Source organism: Rhinichthys klamathensis, unplaced genomic scaffold (assembly GCF_029890125.1).
Source record: "Rhinichthys klamathensis goyatoka isolate OS25496 unplaced genomic scaffold, OSU_Roscu_1.1 h1tg000311l_1, whole genome shotgun sequence".
Taxonomy (NCBI): Eukaryota; Metazoa; Chordata; class Actinopteri; order Cypriniformes; family Leuciscidae; genus Rhinichthys; species Rhinichthys klamathensis.
Genome location: NW_026606829.1, coordinates 2,081,834 through 2,105,055, shown reverse-complemented (window position 1 = coordinate 2,105,055; position 23,222 = coordinate 2,081,834). Strand labels below are relative to the sequence as shown.

General features: G+C 37.1%; 1 protein-coding gene across 2 annotated transcripts in view; it reads right to left on the bottom strand.

Annotated features, from left to right (window-relative positions):
- The window catches only part of brip1 (BRCA1 interacting helicase 1), a 53,697-nt gene extending 40,685 nt beyond the window's left edge, over nt 1-13,012 (bottom strand). Inside the window, exons 1-7 of one of the 2 annotated variants that reach the window (XM_056271166.1) lie at nt 12,915-13,012; nt 12,613-12,724; nt 11,899-12,090; nt 10,190-10,332; nt 9,941-10,099; nt 5,101-5,403; nt 566-787 (exon numbers count right to left, since the gene is read on the bottom strand). In XM_056271166.1, coding sequence (XP_056127141.1) covers nt 566-787; nt 5,101-5,403; nt 9,941-10,099; nt 10,190-10,332; nt 11,899-12,090; nt 12,613-12,724; nt 12,915-13,007 — 1,224 coding nt within the window. In that variant the 5' untranslated portion in view covers nt 13,008-13,012. The remainder of the gene's footprint in view (nt 1-565; nt 788-5,100; nt 5,404-9,940; nt 10,100-10,189; nt 10,333-11,898; nt 12,091-12,612; nt 12,725-12,914) is intronic. The other variant, XM_056271167.1, reaches the window with a different exon arrangement.
- Between the last annotated feature and the right edge of the window lie 10,210 nt (nt 13,013-23,222).

Genomic DNA, 23,222 nt, shown 5'->3' with positions numbered 1-23,222 from the left:
TCCGAATAGCACGAGTGCAAATGTGATATTGATTTACAACTGTTCGATAAATAATAAGTGAATATTGCGGTATATTTTAGACACAATATTGTCTGTTTTCATCACCCTTGTACCCTAAAAGTTTGTGTGTAATAAATTCTATGTTAAATCAAATCAAATATTTATTTCAAAAGCTATTTTTCATAATGTCTATTTAATGCTTTTCTCATTTAACACAATAATGACTTTAATAACTTTACATTACATTTTGGAGCTAATTTCTGAGCCAAATTTGATATGAGATTCATTTGCGATTAAATAGATGAATTAATTGGCACATCATGTAATTAATTAGATTAAAAATTGTATTTGCTTGACAAACCTAGTTTTTGGTCACTTACACAAAAATATATTATAAAACTGATAAGTGTGGTATCAGCACAAAACACTCAAAAAAAGCAAAATGTAGAAATGTAAATAATCTATAAAGCAACATAATTATATCTATATAAATAAAAACATAGTTAATTACATTCTGTGTATACTGAAACTTAGATTATATGGTAGCTTATGGATTGATGCTCACGCTCTCACGAATAAGGGGGTCCAGCAGGTAGTTGTAAGGACAGAACACAATGCAGGCCTCTTGCATGAGATCCCGAGCTGCGTAGTAAGCACAGGACCGCAGCTTGCCACCAAGACGCACCAGATCCTCAATGTCCCAGGCCTGGTGTAGCCCATGAACCCACTGTAAAGAGCTCTGATCACGCATTTTATGCACATTGTGGTAGTACCGGCATGACAGACCCTGAAATGACATGGAAATACACAAACGCAGACAGATAACATCACTTTATGAAAAGAGGTGTGCTTGAGATGCATTTTAAAAAGATTTAAGTGCATAAGTGGTAAAGCGTAAAGGTTGTGGGTTTGAATCCCAGGGAATGCATGAACTGATACAACAAACTGTTAAAGCGATAGTTCACCCAAAAATGAAAATTCCGTCAGTAATTACTCACTGAGTTCACGTAGTGTAACAGCGCAGCGCTTCTGTGTTGTACATCACACGCATCACACACATGACCAGCGACGGCCAATAGTCAGAGGTGGAAAGAGTAATAAAATATTCTACTCAAGTAAAAGTACTACTACTTCAATTAAATTTTACTTAAGTACGGTACAAGTAAAATTACCGGTCTAAAAATCTAGTCAGGTAAAAGTAAAAAAGTAAAAGTAGCTCATTTAAAATTTACTCAAGAGTAAAAGTTACTGAGTTACTTTTTTAACAGCGGGGTGGGGTGGGGGACTCTCCCGTGTAGGGTTGTAATGGTAGGAGATTTTCACAGTATGATAACGTCTCAGAAAATATCACGTTTACAGTGTTAATCAATTATCAAATAAATAAACTGTATTAAATTATGGTTATTATTATTATTATTATCATCAGTTAAAATGACAGTTAAATGAATGAAAACAGTTTTTTTTTTTTTTTTTGCTTTTATTATAACAAACTTGAAACCATTTGTTTGTTTTGTTTATTAAAATTTCAATAGAACATGTATAATCAATTAAATTCGATAATTGATAATGAATTAGATTAACAACTTATTTTTAACATTAATAATTTATTAAAATGTTTAAGAATAATATTGTCCTATGAAATGTATTTTATTCAGAAAATTAATGTTTCTTTTTACGATTTAATCCAAATATATTATCAAAAACGGTGGTTATCAAATGTAAATTTAAACTTGTGTCCTTTTATTTTTTGGGGAAGCGCTGCAAAAACAGATTTACTAAATTAGACCATGGACAAAAAATATATTCCTTTGAATAATGTTTAAATAAAATGTATTATTATTGTTGTTGTTGTTATTATTATTTTGAGAAGTAGAATAGTAATATATTTCTGTCATAATTTCTCCTAGTAAAACCGAACTTTTATTTTGACGGGTTGTAGTGAAGAACAAAAACGTAAAAAAGTGTTTCAAAGTATATTTGACAATGGTTTTGTTTTTCTCAAATAAAATTATGAAAATGCTCATTAGGCGTTCTCTCAGGGCAGCTCTGGAAATGTTCACGTATTCATTCATATCCTCAAATTGTTTGTGAGACGCTGAAAACACCATGAACGTTGCACGTACTTGAGTATGTAGTAGACAAAGCGGCGCAGCTCAGCAGAACAAATAGGGTTATATATTTACATGCAGTATTTTTGTGCTTAAAATTCACAGACCATGTCGCGATTGGATTTATTGCACAGTTCTACTTTGCATGTATTCATCCATCCATTATTTTGCGTGTTTTACGTGACATCTGCGTTATGTAAATTCCATTTTCATGACTGGATTCCGGGATTCCCTCTGCATCACGTAAGTCATTCGGCCTCAAGTTATAATCGGGACATAGCCTACCTTTATCTGCAGGAGGGATGGTGTCCTATGTATCCTCCTTTTGCAGCCACTTTGCGTCCACATTTTTTGCAAATTGGATATCTATCCTCGAGGATAGATACAAGTACAAAAATACAAGTATTTTTATACTGGCCATAATTCGCTTCATAAGAATTCGAGGGCGCTTCGCTTTTTAGCTTCAGCTGGTTCTGTCACCTTTCTTGCGCGTTTGTTCTCCCGCCCCTCAACCAATGCAGTAGTTTCCGGAGTGTGATTTTTTTTCTTCCTTGTATTATAATTTTTTTACTCAGTAACAGATATGATTTCAAATGTAGCGAAGTAAAATACTTCAAACAAAACGTACTTAAGTAAAAGTAAAAGTACAGATTTTAAAAACTACTAAATTACCTAACGCGAGTAAATGTAATTCGTTACTTTCCACCTCTGCCAATAGTGAGCCTACGTGTGATGTACAACACAGAAGCGCTGCGCTGTTACACTACGTGAACTCACGTCAGAGGCCCACACAGAAGGAAATGCATAGTTGAATAAAGTCGTTATTTTTGTTTGTTTTTTCGCACAAAAAGTATTCTCGTCGCTTGATAAACTTAAGATTGAGCCACTGTAGTCACTCGGACTATTTTAACGATGTCTTTAATAACTTTTCTGGGCCGGCAAGTTCAATCCCTTAGAAGCCTATGGAGGAGTGATCCAGCTCTCAGATTTAATCAAAAATATCTTAATTTGTGTTCCGAAGATGAACGAAAGTCTTACAGGGTTGGAACAACATGAGGGTGAGTAATTACTGACAGAATTTTCATTTTTGGGTGAACTATCCCTTTAATTTGCTTTTATATGATTATTTAGGCAGCTGCCTCAATGCAGAAAAGGGAAGCATCTGTGCATTGTTTCGCAATTCACTGGAAACTGTAACATGCTGCTAAAAGGCTGATAGAGGGATTAGTCGTCAATGAGAGCATGGGATAAACGTCAACCCGATCGTGCCGTTTTGATCCCCCTGTCCTCCAACCCTTATGAAGGTGATGATGGCATCACTGAGGGGTGTGCGACCTAACGACAAGTGTCTGAAAGGCCTACGCACTTCAGCCATTCAGTAGGGCCAGGAGAGCAGAATAAAGACTCGGAGTGGGGCTCATAAGAGGACACAAGAGATGGGGCCTCAGGGAGGATGAGGAAAATGACAGCTCATTCCCTCCTCTCTCTGAGCAGGGTTGTCGGCACGGTCTTCCCCGCTTTCATGTGCAGGGGCGCGACACAGTCGAGAGGTGAGTGGACACCTGTGGTGACAGCATAATAGGTATCATTATGTGGGCTGCCCGATGGTCAGAGACTAAGTAACACGGACAATACCGAATCTCCCACTGGAACAAAGTGTGTTTGAAGCCTTTGACAAGGCTGCACAACAAAAAAGGTCTGTATGACTGATTGGGGATATTATCGCCTGTAACTGTTTTTCACAACTTTGGTGACGGAGATTAAGTTTGTGAAACCTTAAAGCAAGGGTTTGCATTTCAGTGTGGGTAGCTCGTCTTCTTTTCTTACGACAGTATTAAAGTGAAAGGAGAAGAGGGTTCACAGAATAAGTGGCCACACTTGCTGTTTGGCCTGCAGGCCACTGTGAAGATCAGGAAATGAGGTGTTTGGTTCCACAGTAAAGAGTGGGTCAATCTCCGTTCACAAGATCCAATTTAAGACTTTCAAAGGCAAACAAATACATGATGAGCTGATCACTACATAGGCCCAACACTCAATGATGAAACAGGGCAAAGGCCATGACCTGTACACTTACAGTAGGTGGTCAGTGGAAATAGTGTGTAAAGGGGTGATCTTTTGCTACACACACACGAAGAGGGGGAAAAAAACACTGTTATCATAATAATACATCTAAACTGACACCATTCTAATAAGGATGCACCACAATTTCGACCACCGAAAATATCATTCTTCAGTCAAATGTCGAAAACGCAGACAGAATCTGTTAAGGTGCGGCCACATTTACTGTTGTTCTGTGAATTTTAGCAGGTGAAATCCAGTCATTTCAATAGAAATCCACGCAGATTTCACAACGGTTGATCACATCATAATGTGACCTTTTGCATCTTTACTACTTAACACTACGTTTAGTTGAAGTCGTCATTGCATTGAACAACATTTGCATAATTGCACTGTTTTTACATCTATACAGCTGTACAGTATTTTTTTGTTGTCAAGTTGTCGGAAACAAGATCTTTAAGTACAAATGGCAACAGATGTTTTTTTTTACCAATTAGAAAGATCAATATAAAAACAATACTAGAATATTTTAGTTTATATTTATTTATATTTAATATTTATTTATATTTAAAAAATATTCTAATATTTATAGATTATTTTCTAAATATGAAAAATAGTTATTCCAAATAAAGGCTGAATTTAAAATGAGCATTTTTTATTATCATTACAAGATTCCAGAATTTTTTGTTTCAGCAAATAATTTTCATTTCGGTGCATCACTACAGAGAAAAAGGTTCACTGTTGATCTTTAGGTTTCTCTCACAACACCAATATCCAGTTCAGAGTTCAGTCTCATAAAAGGCCTTGAACTCAGTGAACCTAAATCTACTCTCTTTTATCCCTCTCAGAGGCACTAATGATGACAGATGAATGAAGAACCAGTGCTCAAAGGTGGTTGCGATGTCACGGTGTAACCTGGGAAGGGGTGACTCACGTTCTTGGCCTCCAGCAGCTCCCTGCAGCGCTCGTTGCGGTTGGCATGAGGTACCACTTCGGGGTGGACACAGGTGTGGTCTCGGCTGGACAGTATTGTCATGGGCACGGTGGAGTAAAGCGTCCGTTTCAGCTCCCGTGCGATCTGTGTGATCTGCTTATGAGTACGAGTGCCGAAGAAGATCTTTGGGATTTTTTTCCTCTCGCTTCCCTCTTTGTCTTTCTCATTGTCCTTGGACTTTTCAACCAGTTTCTGTCCTGCTTTGAGGTTGGCGCAAGGACAGAGAGAACAAGACACGGGAGACTGTCGGACACAAAGAGTGAGAGAGAAAAACAAGTCAAGCGTAAACATTACAAAGAGAAACAACCTACTTGAAGCAATTCTACAGCCCTTGTTTGTCCAGCTCATGAAAAGGCTTTTGTATTAGCAGTCGTATAGATAATCATTCAAATAACAGGCAAAAGCTTTAAGTCAAGACAGAATGACCCCAAGCAAGACTGTAATTTTAGACCGTGCCATTGTTCATGCTACTGGCCCCCTGATTGGATCTCTTTAATTGCAGCTTTAACACAAAGGGCCATGCTTGCCTGCAGCCAGCTCTAGTGGTGAAACCGATCTTGAGGATGGTATGAGCATTTTAAGTGTCCCACTTTCCCCTCCATTCATGGGAATGACACAACTCATGTGTTACACAGTTGGTGTCAAACAGAGTCATTGCTTCATTCTGTGGGAGACAGTGTTATTGTCCGAGTACCGAAATACTGTATGCATAAAACAAGAAAAGCTTGTCAAGTGTTTTAATCTACACTACTTTTGTTTTTTTCTCTTTCAACAACATGATTTTGTCCAGGCATGACTGATAATTGGTTGATATTGCAGTTACTATTTTGTATAAATAAATAAAAATAAAATAAAAATCACTTTAAATGCTAAAAGTGAATTTAGGTATAATGCCATTATAATATACAGAATGAAAAAAATATATTCATTTTGAAATTTTCTAAAGATCACAATTACCTTTGTTATTAAATTATTTGTGTTTTTAACTTTACCTTTGCTGGCATTTAACACTCAATCTAAATGAGCATGCATAATTTAATAACTATTATAAGATTTTGTAAAATAAAATCTCTATTTTCAGTCTTCCTTCAGTCCTTCAAAATGACAGTAGCTTCTTTTCTTTTCCTAAAAGTGACAGTAAGATTATCCCTCATAAGCATCTGCTAAGTCACAGCGTGTGTTACACCTTCACATCAGGGATCAAGCTGTCCTTTAGCCTGCACTCCACTGAAGAGGTCCAGCTCCAGTTACCTGAGTTGCTTCTCAAACCTTGTTTGTCATTAAATATTACAGTAAGTGATAGAATGGAAGCGAACGTGAGCCTGTCTTGCAAACCGCCCCCCGGTGGGACAAAGACCAGGTCCGACGTGCTAAATAAACAGAGAGCTGGCAGCAGCTAAGGTTACGGCTTCGCAGGAAGAGTTACGGCCCTGCCGATCACCTTACCTGCTGCTGCCACATTCAATAGGCCAGTCCAAGTATCCTGCCTCCTATACTGAATAATTACTTATTCATCGCAGGGGGAAAGAAAGAGCCGATTGTGAATGGGAAGCCTTGTCAGTAGCCGTGCAGGAAACAGCTGACACAAGGGTATCCGTTACATGCAGCCTGCCACAGTTTCGGCCCCTCTCGCTAAAGCACAGCAAATAAGACACCCCTGGAATGCAGATAACAGCCTCCATTGGCCAGACCTGCCGCCATAGACACATTCAGGCGGACTGGCGCATTCTTTCCGGCGAGGCCCTGATATCAGCGGAGCAGAGAGCTACACCTCAGGCCGCTCCAGACCTCAACAGCGGCTCCTAATAAAACAGTGTGTGGCATTGTGTGGGAGTGTTAACCCAAGCATGCTGTTCCAGTCAGGGGCAGACACCTGCAGATGCATCTAGCAGCTCATTGCTCTGCTAATAAAATGTGGCCATTGTTCTGGAACCAAAAAATGAGCGAGGATATTGGGAAAGCGTCTTCGGGGATTTGTTGCAGCACTGGTGTACAATGAAAGCATTTCACAGCTCATGTGGGACCTAACAGCTAGTTACAGTTCAGGGCCAGCACACATACTACAAATACAAAAAATAAGTACTTCATGTATTGAAGAGTAGAGAAATAACTTTTTTTTTTTACAAACCAGAACCGTGACAGTTGGTACTGTTAATTGTTCCAGCATGAGGATTCTTCCACTGATGTGGATAGAACACCACACTAAAATTAAAGTGATTAGGAAAGTGTTCAATGTGTTACTACTCAGTGTAAAATACACAGCATGGCACAGGTGTGAAGTCTGATTCTAAAATGAAATACTTATGTGCAATACTCCTTTTTAGCGAATAAAAAAAATACAGAATGACCAATGAAGTCAAAAGTTTCCCCAAGTGAACAATTTTTATGAACCCATCTTTTTTAAGAAACAAAAACATACAGCACTACTAGTGAAGCCTGATTCACAAACAAATGACTCTTACGAGCCAGTGAATCAAAAACAGAAGCATAATATGAAGTCAAAAGATTCCCAAGTTATTAATGCCTTTTATGAACTGTTCTCTTTTAAGAATGATAAAAAAAACATACATAGCTGATGACTGATTCACCAAAAAAACGGACTCATAAAACACATACAGTAAATCAAAGCCAAAACATTCCCAAGTAAACGACTTTCATAAATTAAGAAACATACAGAGCAACTAAAACTGAAGTCTGATTCTCGTGCTAATGACTCTTATGGCTAGTTGTTTGAGTAAATCACAAACTCTTATGGATCATATGTAGAAGTTTCTCAATTAATTCTACTCAAATTTAAAAGAATCCTTAATGGAACCGTTAAGCAACCTGAATCATTAAGACGAATCAGAACAGGAATCATTAAATTCTTGTTTGAAGAGGCTGAGGATCCTACAGAGTACTTATCAGTTACTGCTAAAAAAAAAACATTATAAGGGCTGGGTTTGTTCTGTTAGACAGTGCCATTTCTGTTTGCCAGGTGAGGTGTGGAGAGAGCAGCTCCTGTGTTTGAGATGGTGAGGCTAGATTGTCTGTGCTCTACAATGGCCCTGTAGTGGAAGATGCAGGCCCAAGTGTGAGCGCGAACAATGGAGACTGCATTTCAACAGGCTGGCTCTGAGAGCCTGACACCTGAGAGACTGAAATCTCACACTGTCCGCCTGCCTGGGCCACTGCACCCTTACCATACAGATGGACAGAGAGAAAAGGAGATAGCGGGTGAGAGACAGAGACAGCGAGTGAAGCATTTCAGTGAGGTCTTTACTCCATATAGCCCTCCTGATAGCTGCCCCGGAGTGCCCCCACCCCGCAAATCCCCAATCTTACAAAGCACCTGTTTATCCCCGGAGCACCGTAACCAGCGGGTGAACCCCATTCAATATTTATCCCAGGCTTTCACAGATCACTGCCAAGCAAGGCAAACCTCTTAATTAAACTGGAGCTCGCTTCAAAGGGCCCATTGAAGATGTCAGTCAGCGCTGGCAGGGGCCGAGAACGGTGTCAGGTGAGAGAGTGAAACCTAAGGCCTGCTTTCTCTTCTTCCCCCTACCCAACACACCCATAGGCCCGCCCATCAAGCCCAGGCCGTCCTCTTCGGTGACCGTCCACCAATCTTGAGGAACACATCAGACAAGTCACTCCCTTTTCCATTGTGCCTGTTGTAAGCAATATGTCCTACAGTGTGACGGGGCGTTCACACTGACACAGATTCCTTTCACCACTGGCCATGTGAATACCTGCGGTGTTTGTTACACTGTATCAGATTTTCCTCATGCAGTACATGGAGATGCTGAGCTGCATTTTATAGCCCTACATGTGAGCCTCTCTCAACAAGCCAAATGAATGGTAAAACCACATTAGGAGGATTTCTGCTTAATGGAAATGATGAAGTACAAACTGTCTGTTTAAGGCTATTAAATTACAGATAAAATGTCAGGCAGATTTTCAGATTTCATCCAATCCGACAGATAGGATAACATACCATAAAGTTTGTGATCTAGTATCCCCAAACATCAACAAAAACCCACTTTTGCATTCACACTATAGTGAGCATTGTTTTAGTACCATCCTACATAGGTTGTAGCCTACGTGACTATGTGTGTGTACATTAAATAGGAGTCATATGGCTTTTTGTGACACAGCACTAGTCAAATTACAAAAATTAATCCGAGATAATACCTGCTTAAGGACACAGCTGTGTGAAAAAACCCCTGCAATGAATCCAATAATATCCCCATGAACCTGTTTTGACTCATCCTCTGCTGCCACCTGGTGGTCAATGTATAATACAACGGAATACATAATATTATATTGATAATCTAATTTATTTAATAATTACAAGTTTCAATTAGATATATAAATATAATATTGTTTATTTAATAATAAATACTATTCCAGTGGCATCCTCAAGTCTTAAAGCCATAGTTCACCCACAAATGATAGTTTCTGTCATCATTTACAGCCACTCATTTTGTTCCAAACCTATATGAGTTTCTTGTATGAGTTACTTGTACTGAGAAACTGTTAGGGCAACAACATTCTTCAAAATATCTTCTTTTTGTGTTCCACACAATCGAGAAATTCATGCAGGTTTGGAACAACATGAGGGTGAGTATATGATCAAAGAATTAAAAAAATTTTTGTAAACTATCCCTTTAATGGATACTGGATGATGAAATGTAGAGAAATATCAAACAGTTCTCTTCATAGCTATTTTTGACACTATTACATCATATTCTCAAATTAGAGATAAGAGTAGAAAATGAGTCAGAGGTGCACTTACACAACACTGTGGCTGCGACTGGCAGCTGTCAGCTTTGGCACCACTCTTTAATTCCATGGTCCAACTCTGAGCCCCAGGCACTGGTCTCCCCAGATCATCCTCCTCTTCATCATCATCAATGTAAATCACTCCTCGTTCGAGACATCTTCGCTTGCTGTTCTGTGGAAAGAAAAAAAACCTGAGTGTGATGACAAGACTCAACAAGCCAATCAATAATGTCATAGGAATCGAAGCTATTGGTAGCGATACCTTTTGCTCTGTGCCTGGTGTACGAATGCGCTTCTTGTCCATCTTAAAATCATCATCTTGTTCTCCATTGGAGAGAGAGGCTTGAAGTTTCTCAGAGAGACGGGAAGACAAAGTTGACTTTTTAGGCTGGTCACTTTTGACTGCTGAAACAAAGATACATACTTTATGAGAAAATGGAGTACACTTAAGTAATGTATCAAAGTGTTTCCTTAACAGTGCTGAATCTACATTTAAAGTGCTCCTATTATGCTTTTTCAGATCTAACTTTCATGTAGTGTGTAATATAGCTGTTCGTAAATGTAAAAGGTTTGCAAAGTTTCAAAGATTAAGGCCTTGTCCACACACTAATACGTTTTCGTTTGAAAACGCATATTTTTCTCTGTTTTGGCCTTTCATCCACACTGAGACAGCGTTTTTGACAACAAAGACGGAGCTTTTTGAAAACGCACACCCAAGTAGATAAATTTGAAAATGCCGGTTTCGTGTTGTAGTGTGGACTGTGAAAACAGGTATTTGAAAACGATGACACATGTTTAGTCATGTGATGCATATTGTACCGATAGATATTTATGTTTATGCCTGTTCTATTCACTTTCACACTGTTGCTTAAGATATGTTACTTTGTACACTCTTCATATCGCAGTCCTGCAAAGATGACAAAAATGTACTTGCAATTGCTGTTCTGTGGCAAAGCATGAGGGCAAATGCATTTTAGACCAAACATATATTGGTGACTAAGTGTGACCTGGATGCATCAGTGAATGGTGAGATATTTTGCTAAATAAAATGATCCTGCCAGAAGAATAGCATGAGAACTTTATGATGTCTGTTCTGTCTGTATCATCTCAGTGAGCTTTTATGAGGTTTTACGCAAGCACAGTAAGTTGAATTTTGCGTATTCTGATGATAAATGTAGTTATTGAGTAGGCTAGGCTCTTTTGTGGTTGATTAATAAAGGCACTTACGCAAACTCTGCGTGACAGTACAAAGTCTTTTGTTGTTATTTTAATAGAAAAACCTTAACATAATTTGGAATTTATTTTAAGCATTTTATATTTTGAGATTTTTCTTGTTTTACCAGTTTTCATAAAGCACTGAGTGTTCATTTATATGATAAATATAATAAATCAGGAAACTAGATGAGGTAAAATAAACCATGCGTATGGGTTGATGTTCTCTTGAGTTGTGCTTGCGTGAAAGTGCAGTAATTCTGATGAAATGCTAAACTAAATTTTTCAAATGACAACAATCGATGTGGTTATAATATTGAGCAAAATAATCAGGATAATCAATTTAGCCATTATGCACCATTACGAAAATGTGACTAAGTTTTCATTGACTAAAACTAGTGGTTAAACGGATCATAGTTGATCTGTGATCCGTACGTACCAGGCAACGCGGTTCAGCATGGATGTGATTCGCGGATTAATTGCAAGTTTAATCACCATAGAGTGAAAGTTTATAATTTGCTAGTGTTTTGTTCTGCCAGTTTACATATTCAATAGATTTTAAACCATTCCAGTGCTAGAAGAGGCAAAAGGGAATTTAATTCAGTCCTCGTGTGCTGTTATCCACGGACACAGCCGCACACACCCAAAGCGTGCACAGATAGAGAGAGGCGTATTTCAGATAGTGTGCAAACTCCGAATTGATTCCTCTTTCGCGTCTCCTTGCACTTGGATGGACACATACACACAGAAAATGCTCACCTCCTTTAGACAGAGGGGTTGTAGCTTCAGCAGAAGTACCTTCACCAGCAAGATCCACCAGAGGTGGTTTAGATGCTGTGTGGTTGAAAGTGGGATGTGCATTTTGGCTGTGGCACACACATTGACACGGAGTAACCACTTCTGGTTTCTTAAAGTCGGCCGAACTGGTGGCTGCATTCGGCTGTTCCTTACCTTAACATATGATAAAATTAACAAAATACGAGCCATTGTGTAAATGCATTGTTTTATAGAGAAAAAGAGTTAACAAGAGTTTAGTATCACATAGATCATACATACAGGTTCCTACACATTTTTAATTTCAAAATTCCATACTTTACAGACTCAAATTTTCAAACCTATCTGTACATTTTACAAACCATATTTAACATAAATGGTCCATACATCATTATTTTCAGCATTATATTTGGTGTATAGTACAGTCATCTTTTTTTATTGGTTTTCTCAAAATGATAACATGTGCTTTGGCTACACGATGAACCTAAAACGCTTTATAACCTGCATATTCACCTCTGACACATCAGTTTCATAATGTAAATGTGGTTTGATGTTGCGCGATCACCAAACAGCAAAGTACAGTCTGATTAAAATGAACGTTTATCTGTTGCTCTCTATACCTTAGTTAGCGTAGATGCCAGAACGATTGACAGAAAAGTTAAAAACATTACAACTCATTGAAAAGATTTCTAGACATACCAAACTGTGCTTGCTGCCATGCAAGGGCCGAACAAAGCAAAGCAAGACTCTTCCCACTGCCAGTAGGACTCTCCAATAGACAGTGCTTTCCATGGTTAAGTCCACGAATGATCTAAGAGAGATGAAGAGATAAAAAAAAAAAACACGTTTCCAAACATGAAAATTACAGACATATCAATCAAACGTAAAGAGGCTATTTTAAATGCTTTGTATAAAGATGTTACTCATGAGTCATGACAAAGCTAATTTACTGTAAAACACATCAACAAGTCCGTTACTAGGCTCAAGATAACAGATCTTACTGAATTCATCATGGCCAGCTGAGAGGGATAAGCTTTGCAGGGGAAGTTTATTTTCACCCCTCCTATGGTGTAGTCCACTGGAGCCGCAGCCATTCTGTGTGTCTCCGTGTCCCTGTGTCCAGTGGAAGTCAGTGTCTGAGGACACAACCATTAGAGCTTTATGAGATTGGAAAACTCTCTTCATCTGACACTTTGACAGCTCAGCTCCACCTTTCAAAGTGTGTTGTGGATAAACACTTAATTTAAACCAAATTAGCCTGACATAATCTATCTTATAATTAACGTTACACGAGTAATATTTGAACCGACACTTGACCTAACTAATAATATATCTAATATAAGACATGATTCAATCGACTACAAAAGAATAAACGAGTGTTTTATTATAACATTTAACGTTACTACAGAACTGTCTGCGTAGCATAGTTTGTCATAGTACTTGCTGCTATTGGCATGAAAATAACACCCGCAAGTTACTTGGTTTACCTCAGGAGTAACGTTAGTGTAAATTAGAGGAATAGCAGATGAATTACGTCGAAACGAAAACAATACATTTTTGACGGGATAAAATTAGCTGTGTAAACAAACCGAGGCAGGAAAATGAAACTCCCGCGCTGCAGCACACAACAAGACGTCCATACGTCGTCAACGTGACGTCCGCAGTCAAAATAAAAGACACTCCTTTCGTTTTTTTTCTCTCAAAAATGATAAATAATATCACATATTTCCCAGTCAGTTTTTATATCTTAAATGTTTAAAGATATTAAATCATTCTAAGATTCTTCTGAACAGCTGAAAAGAAAGAAAGAATATTAAACAGAATAGCAGATACAAACATATAAAACAACAAGACCAATAGGATCTAATCATGTGAAACATACTGGAGCCCTTTAAAACTCACAGATTACTCATGCGATTTATGTTATAATGTTATGGAAAATATTTTAATTATTTTTTCTATTGTAAATATGCAAAGATGATTCGAACTGAAATAGAACATTTTATAAAAGGGAAACTACTCACAGTGTAAAGTTTTACACTTAGTTGGAAATGAAACAATGGGATTATTATTATATTAGAAATAACTAGAAAGGTTCCATATGAATAAAATAAAATTGACTGTCTCCATCTACAGTCTATGGTCTCTCCATACCTTCTTTGTAATTTTTTTTTTAGAAATATATTTTTATTTTTCAAAATAAAAGTAATTCTAATTAAATGAAGCCAGCTAGAGGACACGTTTCAGTTAACGTGAAGGAAGATTCGCATGTTTATTCTTGCGCACTTAAAACTAACCGGACTTTACCTTAGTGTGACGATGACGATGAGTATATCTGAATTAATCACGAAAGTAATTCGTGACTACAGCAGGTGGCACAGACACAGGGCAGGTGAGAGAATTTTGAGAAAGTTTATCCAGGTACCACTGAGTTTGAGAAATCACAAAGAGATCAGATAATGTAGTACTGGCTGGGCAGGAAAGACTTTGAATTAATCTTTTCGACATTTTCGACTAGGTTCATTGTAGTCCCGTCATTTATTTTCTCACAATATGCATTCCCTTGCCTATCAATTAATTAACTCGGGTCCGCATCATTAGATATAAAATAATAATTCGTCAATTGTATTGTATTTAGCCTATTGACAAATCTATCTTAATTTCAATGAATGAACAAATTGATACAGGGTGATATGTTCAACACCATGTGTCACCAAAATAAGCAGCCATTTTTGTTTCTCTGGTGTTGTAATATGAATAACTTTAAATGTAAATTTATCTAAAAGTGTAACATATCAAGGTGATGGTGACTCAGAAAAAAAAAAAAACTATTACTTATATATATTTTTAATAATAATAAATAAGTAACAATCAAACCTTTCGGCCATAGTTAAACTCATAGAAGGTGAAATATGGAAAGTGGACCTTTGGGATAAAGCCCAATTTAGATTTTGCCCGATTTATAAAATGTTTGACAGTGTTGATGTGATTTTCTTATGTTTAATATATGTATATATTTATATATATATATATACAATTGTGAAATTATGATCTAAGTTCAGTTGGAATCAGGAAAAGACAAAGTCTTGTAAAACTTATTCAACAAGAGTCTGGATGGCACCAACTAGTTAATAAGGATGAGGCAGGATTATGCTGAAGCGTCATGCACAATCTGTGATTATGGTGATCCCAAGATGCTTGGTGATGTAATTGCACCTTGAAAATGTGCCCGTAATCCCAGGATTAGCATTATTAACATGCTCAGAGTGCCGTAAACCTCATTTCCATATCACTCAGCATTTCAGATGTGATATTTCTGCAGGTTTGGTGTTCAGAAATGCTCAGAGAAAATTAGAGGTTTAATTCTCAAGACTTATTTTGTGGATGTTTGACAGTATGCAGCTATATATGACTCCATTGATCCAAGCTAAGACAAAACAATAGCATTTTGGGCCGGGGTGATATTACAAAGCAGCATTGTGCAAATCCCAACAGTTATTTACAATGAAAATCTATAGAAACTCTAGACCTAAGGACATAACACCTGCCCATAACCCTCACTTTGAGCTTTAGATGTAATAAGTTCCTACTTAAGAAATAATATAATTGATATAACAAATAACACTCAAACTTATTTGTATATGCAGGTGTGTATTTGAGAGAAGAGGCTGATGGGAGTCTAGTGATTCTATCTTCACCCTAGCTGGACCGGTGGGACCTCATGATCTACAGTACATTCATAACCAGCTCAACATTATCCCCTACATCCTCTGCCAGCAGGTACATGACTAAAGGCTACACCAGTTGATGTTGTGGTATCACCTAAGATGAATATTAATCTTGCAGATCATTTGCTTTATTTGTTAACATCCATCAGAGCAGTCGTGCAACTTGTGTTGATGGCAAAGGCGATTGTGTCTGTCTCTAGATTGCATTTGCAAGTGTGTGTGAGTGTGTGCTTGCATTTTAGCTCTGCAGAAAGAAAGTCTCATTAAAGTCTGCTCACTGTTTTTGCTATGGCATATTATTTCTTTTCACTTGTTTTTTTAAAAGGATAACAGCAAAAAAGTTGCTTAGTTTATTTAGAGTTAGTGACAAAACCAATAGAAATAGATTATAGATCCATGTACCTGTCCATGTGCCATTCACGTGTTCATTCATTTTTCGATTTAATATTGAAATGAGAAAAATAAGAAAACGTTTTTCCTAATGAACGTTTATTTGTGTTTTTCCGCTTAGCTCGTTCTGCTCATTTATACATGGATGTATTTTAAGTTTATTGCAAAATATTCACAAAGTGTTTTGAGACTGTAGGCAGATCTTCTAGATCATTTGCGGTGCTTGATAAGAGTTAGGCAGATCTAAAGAGATCTTTTGCCATGTGTTGCTTTTTTCAACTCTTTGATTGGTGTAAATTTCTGTACAGCATGATGGGTAATGTAGTTTTTCATCACAAATTCCGCTGCACAATTATTTAAAAAATAAGTTGGAAAAACGCAGGCTGACGGCTTCAACAGAAGCAAATATCCTTGATTACCTCGTTGTTCATAGTAGGTCTGTCTTTAAAGATTTATAAGTTATTGTTAAAAATCAATCTCCCTATGGAGAAAATTAATGGAGTTTTTACTTCCGGAACCTGACTGTTTTTACAACTGATACTATGCAGATTTTTTTTATGTGTCCGATAGCTGATATGCAGAAAGTTTTGTTTGTTATTGTTTTGTTTCTGATACAATGATAACTCAATTAATAATGGATTACAATGAACATATATGCATTATAAATATTTTAATGAATAATTTAGCTTACAGGGTAATACTACATGTCATGCATTTCTATTTACATTTCATGAGTGGATGTTAAGTCAAATATTTTATGCAAATAACATATTACAGTTTTAAATGAATTCACTTATGCACACCACTGTTTCCTGTTACACACACTGTGGTGTAATGGTGGGGTTTATTGGATGCTATTCTGTAGAGACCAGCCAAATGGTTGTACATACAGTTTTGCTTCAATACAGTTTCTATCCCACACATTCTCAACTAACAGGTGCTGTGTATTACACTACAGTACATAGTCAATCTCTCACACTTCTATATATGAAATACACTACTGTTCAAAATACAGTTAAAATAGTAATATTGCAAAATATTTAAAATAACTGTTTTCTATTTTAATATATTTTAAAATGTAATTTATTCATTTGATGGAAAAGGTTCATTTTTAGCAGCTTTCATTCAACTTTATACTTTTGTGGAAACATAATGCATTTTTTCAGGATTCTTTGATGAAGAGGATGTTCAAAAGAACAGCATTTATTTAAAACAGCAATCTTATGCGACATTATAAGTGTATTTACTGTAACTATTCATCAATTCAATGTTGAATAAAAGTATTGATTATTATTAATGAACCCAAATTTTTGAACAGTACTATAACTGCAGATACTGGTACACAGTGCTGCAAAGGTGTTTGTCTTGTCCATTTGCTGTGAAACATCTCTCTTTGACCACAGGATGGCAGTATGATGCCAGGACTAGTCCTAGAGCTTCTTTCTTTGTTCTCTTGCCAACACATGTTGTGCTGTTTTTCTATAATTACTAAGAACAAAAAATGTATCCTCGGGTTAAAATAAATAGCCTTTCACAGTTAATTTAATTGACTTTTTGCACATAACCGAGGTAATTCTGTCTCTGCCTCCGTCACAAACAAGAATAACAGTGCAAATGGTTGCCAAACAGACGTCTATGCTGTCAGTGAGTTTGTCAGACAAACTGCAGTTTTGTGGCCTATATGTGGCACTTATTTTATCATAATGATATCGTTTTGCAAATAAATGTAATGTATTTCCTAGAGAAATAGGAAGTAGGTAGTTGGCACTCATGCACACACATTTTCCTGCGACCCAGTCAGGCTGTTAAGAATGGCGTATTCGAGCCATACAGCAAGGCTTTCTCTCTTCACTCTCTCTGAATATCCTCATCTAGTGTCACTACAGCGGCATGGTGTAAATTGAGGTCACAGTCGCGCTTTGTTTTGTATGCTGCTCAGACTAACTTCTTAATCATCTGCCCCCCCCCTCTCTCTCTCACACACACACATTCATTCACAGCCGTCTTGTGGCAGTGTGTGTATCTGAGGCGCTGCTTTTGGTGACAGCGAGTGCTGTGTCCCTGCCGGCCCAGGGCAGGTACCCCATGCTGACGTGTTTAATTGTGTGCGTTCCCAGTCCGCTATGACAAGTACTTGTTCGCATTGTGCCAAGAGAACAAGGGCAGACTCGCCAACGCGTGCCACTATGTTCTGTCACATGAATAGGTGGTCAGAAAGAACCAGGTACAACTGACCATATCAAAGGAATGGTTTGAGTCATACAGTTTTTTTGTAGAAAATGTCCAAATAAATATGCTTCAGCTTGATATTATGTAACATCAAATCTCATTCTTTTTCCACCCACTGAGCGCCTGAGCCAGAGTCTCTGATCTGTTTGGATGAGAGAACTTTGTTGATATGTTTTCCACATTCCAATTTTTATTTTTTTATTTTCTATATAATGTATAACTAAACATTTATTTGATAAGTTTGCTATTTTTTATAGGTCCAGTTACATTAAAATAGCCATTATGTTAAGACTGTGTCTTAAGAACTAGTTTGCTAACTATCAGTTAACCAAGGGATAATCAGTCCTACAGTCTTTATTTTCAGATTAAAGTTAGACCAGTCCACTGACTGTAAAAAAAAAGATATAATCAGTCTTGAAGAAAAAAATTATATGCCTCAAGGCCTAAGCAGGTTAATGCCGCTTGTTAAGTCTGACGTCACACGTTACTGTTTCCGGGTCCAAACATTTAGTTAAAATCAGATTCAGTCTGCCAAAAGCAGACAACAAATGGTGGTATTATACACTCACGGTGTGCTGTAATACTACCAAAAATCATGATCCTAACCTTTATCTCCATAATAAAAATCTCAGATGGCCAGACAGTGATTAATCTTTTAGGAATTGTGTAAACCATGAGTTTTTAAAAGCTTAGCTTAAAGGCACAATATGTAAGATTTTTTTTACATTGCAATATCCAAATACCACTTACACAGCCTTATATATTTTGTTGACTTGTGTTCTTACATTATCCCAAATGTTTCCAACAATGTTTAAATCCAGAGAAAATCTTAATTTTAATCAGTGTAACAGTCCGTGTCATTGCATAGCCTGTCTTTGACGTCATACCCGCGCTACCCTTGATTTCCTTGATTTGGTTTTACTTCCATAGAAACCATGGAAACACCAACGCTATGCTAATATATTATGTTTTATTAGACAGGTGAGCAACTGTTTGGATACTTTCATCGACAGAAAACTAATCATTGTTATATAGCTCATTTATATATTTGCATTTCATTTAGCAACATTAGTCATCCAGCTTTTATAAATATGATATACTAATATCCATCTATCTTACTGCAGTGTGCAATAAGTGTCACATACCAGACACCGAGCAAACTCACAGAGTAACAATATACAACGTAACTTTCAACACAGTAAAACTTATTTTTAATATGATTATTTTGACCGATTAAACAGCACTGCATTACCCCGCAATTTTAATTAGTCAAATAAAGTGACCTCTATGAGTAGTAATTAGGCACTCGCGGCTGTTTCATTACAATGAAATAAAATAATGTGAATTTAAGTGATCAAACGTAACTGTAACAAAGTTCAAGTTCAGGGAAGAAGGAGGCGGGAACCGGCAAACATTAAACGCAACTTTAATTGTAATAGACATTAACAACACAACGAAAGAAGCGGCAGATGCCAACTACGGCAAATAAGCATAATAAAAACAGCAAGGTAAAATGCCCCAGGCCTGGTCCTCTCTCGCCCTGCACTGTCTTCATTCCATGGAACTCGAGGCCGGTGTGTCGCGCAGGTGTCTCTCATTAGCATTCCATGTCTCTCGGCCCCGCCCTGCTTCATACTACAGTGACGTTAATACATTTTTTTGATTTGAAAAATGATTTCTGTCTGAGTCCTGTCGGATTGCTTTTACTCGAAAACAATATTCCTAACCTCATGACTTAACAGGTGGATTGTCTTAGACTTATGACATCTAGTGGTGTGGATGCAGCAACTCACTGTATGTAAAATAAAACAATGTAAAATCAATGTTTATTTTAGGCCTCTGATATAACAGAACTATTCATCTCATGATTCTGAATCATTTTGAACACGTATAAACTACCGTTCAAATGTTTGGGATCAGTAAGTAAAAAAAAAAAAAATCTGCGAGGATGCAGTTAAATTGATAAAAAGTGACAGTAAAGACTTTTACATTGTTACAAAAAATCAATTTCAAATAAATGCTGTATTCATCAGAAATAATGTATCATGTTTTCCACAAAAATATTAAGCGGCACTACAGTTTTCAACATTGATGATAATAAGAAATGTTTCTTGACCACCAAATCAGCATATTAGAATGACCAAAAGAACGGCTTGAGGCATAGTTATTTGTGGAAAATGTCCATTTAAATATGCTTTGGCTCGATTTGTAACATCATATAATCTGTTGATCTTTTTCCACTCCCAAGCACCTGAGCCAGAGTCTCGGATCTGTTTGGATGAGGACTTCTGTAGATGAGAGAAAGTTGGGTTGTGTTTGGGTTCCTCTCCTCTCATCTGCTCTCCTCTCCTTCTGTCTGGGATGGTAAATAAGGTTGGGTGTGTGAGAATCTCATTACCAGGACACAAAGCGGCATTTCCTCTGAGGATTGAGTGAGGGAGTGAAGAAGGGAGGAAGGGAGGGGGCGAGCGGGGCGAATGGCCAGGCTCAATCACGACCACGCTGATGGGGAGGGAGAAGGAGGCAGCTGGGTTCCCGCTCAGGCCTTCAATTTCCTCCACAGGCCAGCCACTCAAGTGTGTAATTACTATGGGGTGTCATGAAGGTGCGATTCCTTCTCCTTGTAACACTCACCCCCCTTCTTGCCCCCCCCCCCCCAATGGCTTTCAGCTCCCCACGTCCCCTGCACTCACCCCTAGTAACACCCCCCATCTCATTTCTGCCCCAGGTGAGGGTACTAGATCCAAATACAGGGTTTCCGCGGGGTCATAAAAAGTCATAAAACGTCTTAAATTTAATAATAAGAATTTTAGGCAATAAAAAGTCATAAAAACGTCCGGCTTTTCCATACAAGGTCATAAATTACATTTAGCCACATCTTAAATTGATATGCTCATTCATTCATTATCGCGATATAATGTTTTCTCTATAAAACGATATTAAGAGTTCGATAAATGTTAGATCATGTTTATGCGCCAAAAGCGGAACGAAACTCATTTGAACCGCGCGCGCCTCACGGAGCGTTTATCCGCTCGGCTCAAAGTCCAAACGGCAGCGTAGCGCGATCAAGCTCACTAGAGCAGACGCGTTCTTTTACTGTCTATGGTTAACTTTGATCAGTCTCGATCACGAGATCCAGTGAGAAGCACTTGAATTCAGCGAAGAACACAAATGTCTCAGTGATTTAAACCAGTTTAAAGGCAGATGAAACAGCGCTGACGAACAGGAGAAACACTGTGCGCAACTATACAGTCAGAAAGCTTTTCCATCTACACATTTACATCCTTTACCATGGTTTTACTGTAACGTTAGCCTAGTAATATTAACTGCACCATGAAATGTGGGATACATATTGAATTGTATTATATTATTAATGTAGACAATGTATTAAAGGACTAATGGAATATAATTACAGTATTTATGTATTTAGGCTATAGCCTACTGTTTTTCATACATTTCATAAAGATACGTGCCATCAAAGTCAGGCAACACAAACCTGTTTCAAGACTTGAAACAATATCCCCCATTAGCACATGCAGAAACTAAGAAATTAATTTTGAAATAAAGATATTATTTTTGTTAAGGAAAAAATACAAATGTTTGAATGTTCTACCTCAGATTTGTGAAATGTTCACCTGTTTGGCAAGTGTTTGTCATGATATGTTTTGACAATAAAGAGTAGTTTAAAACCACAATTAACGCTCTGGTTTCTACAACTTTCAGTTAGGAACAAAAATCTGCCTTCAAAGTTCAAAGAAATAAAGAATTGACATTTATCGTCATAATTATCGATATTGACTGATATTATCGTGATAAGTGTTGTGTTGTTCCTGTGTTATTGATACTTAGGAAAAGGGAGCCTTCAGTTTGTTACTCTTAAGAAAATGGAACCTTTAAATAATTAAACTTATTACTTTTAATGAAAGTCAATAAAAAAAGACTTTTGAAAGGAAGTTATTTTTCGTAATTCGAGTAGGTCATAAATTTAAATAATATTGGTCATAAAAAGGTCTTAAAAGGTCTTAAATTTGACTGGCTAAACCCTGCAGAAACCCTGCAAATATGTCTGGTGCTTAAATAGCAAACCCTCTCCGTATGTCATGGCGGCACGGGCCCCCCTCCAGCTAGTTAGCAGTCCACTTTCACTTTGTTTATTTGTCACAATTTGCCAGTTTTCTGTGTGGCTGTTTTTGGTTACAAGATGTCTAAACTTTGCATCAAGCAATAAGTGATTTACCATCTTCAGGTGGAATAGCTACTGTACCATTGAATAGTGCCGCTCTGTACCGATCTGAGGTTGTTGATACTGTTATAGTTTCATTTTTCCATTGTCAAAAATTAATTACATTTTTTGTTGTTATTTTATTTTTGGTATATAATATAAATGAATTTAGTTAGTTTCAAACAAATATTAGCTAGCTACCAGCAATAGCTGATTTGAATATTGTTTTGAACTTATGACACCTAGTGGTGTGGATGCTGAGACTCTGCCTCAATGTATGCATGTAAAATAAAACAATGTAACAAAAAAATCTTCATCTTATGTGATAAATCAGTTTAAACACATACAGTACTGGTCAAACGTTTGGAGGCAATACCATTTTTAAATAAAAAACAATTAATACTTTTATTCTGCAAGAATGCATTTTAAATTGATCAAAAGAGAAAGTAAAAACATTGTTATAATTTTTTTTTTTTATAATTGCTTTTGCACTTTCTAATCAAATAATCCTGAAAAAATGTATCATGGTTTCCAAAAAATAAATAAAAAAATAAGCAGCACAACCGTTTTCAACATTGATAATAATAAGAAATGTTTCTTAAGCAAACAATCAGCATAATAGAATGATTTCTGAAGGATCATCTGAAGACTGGAGTAATGATGCTGAAAGTTCTGTTTTGTCATCACAGGAATACATTTTAAAATATATTAAAAAATATATTCAAATAGAAAACAGTTAT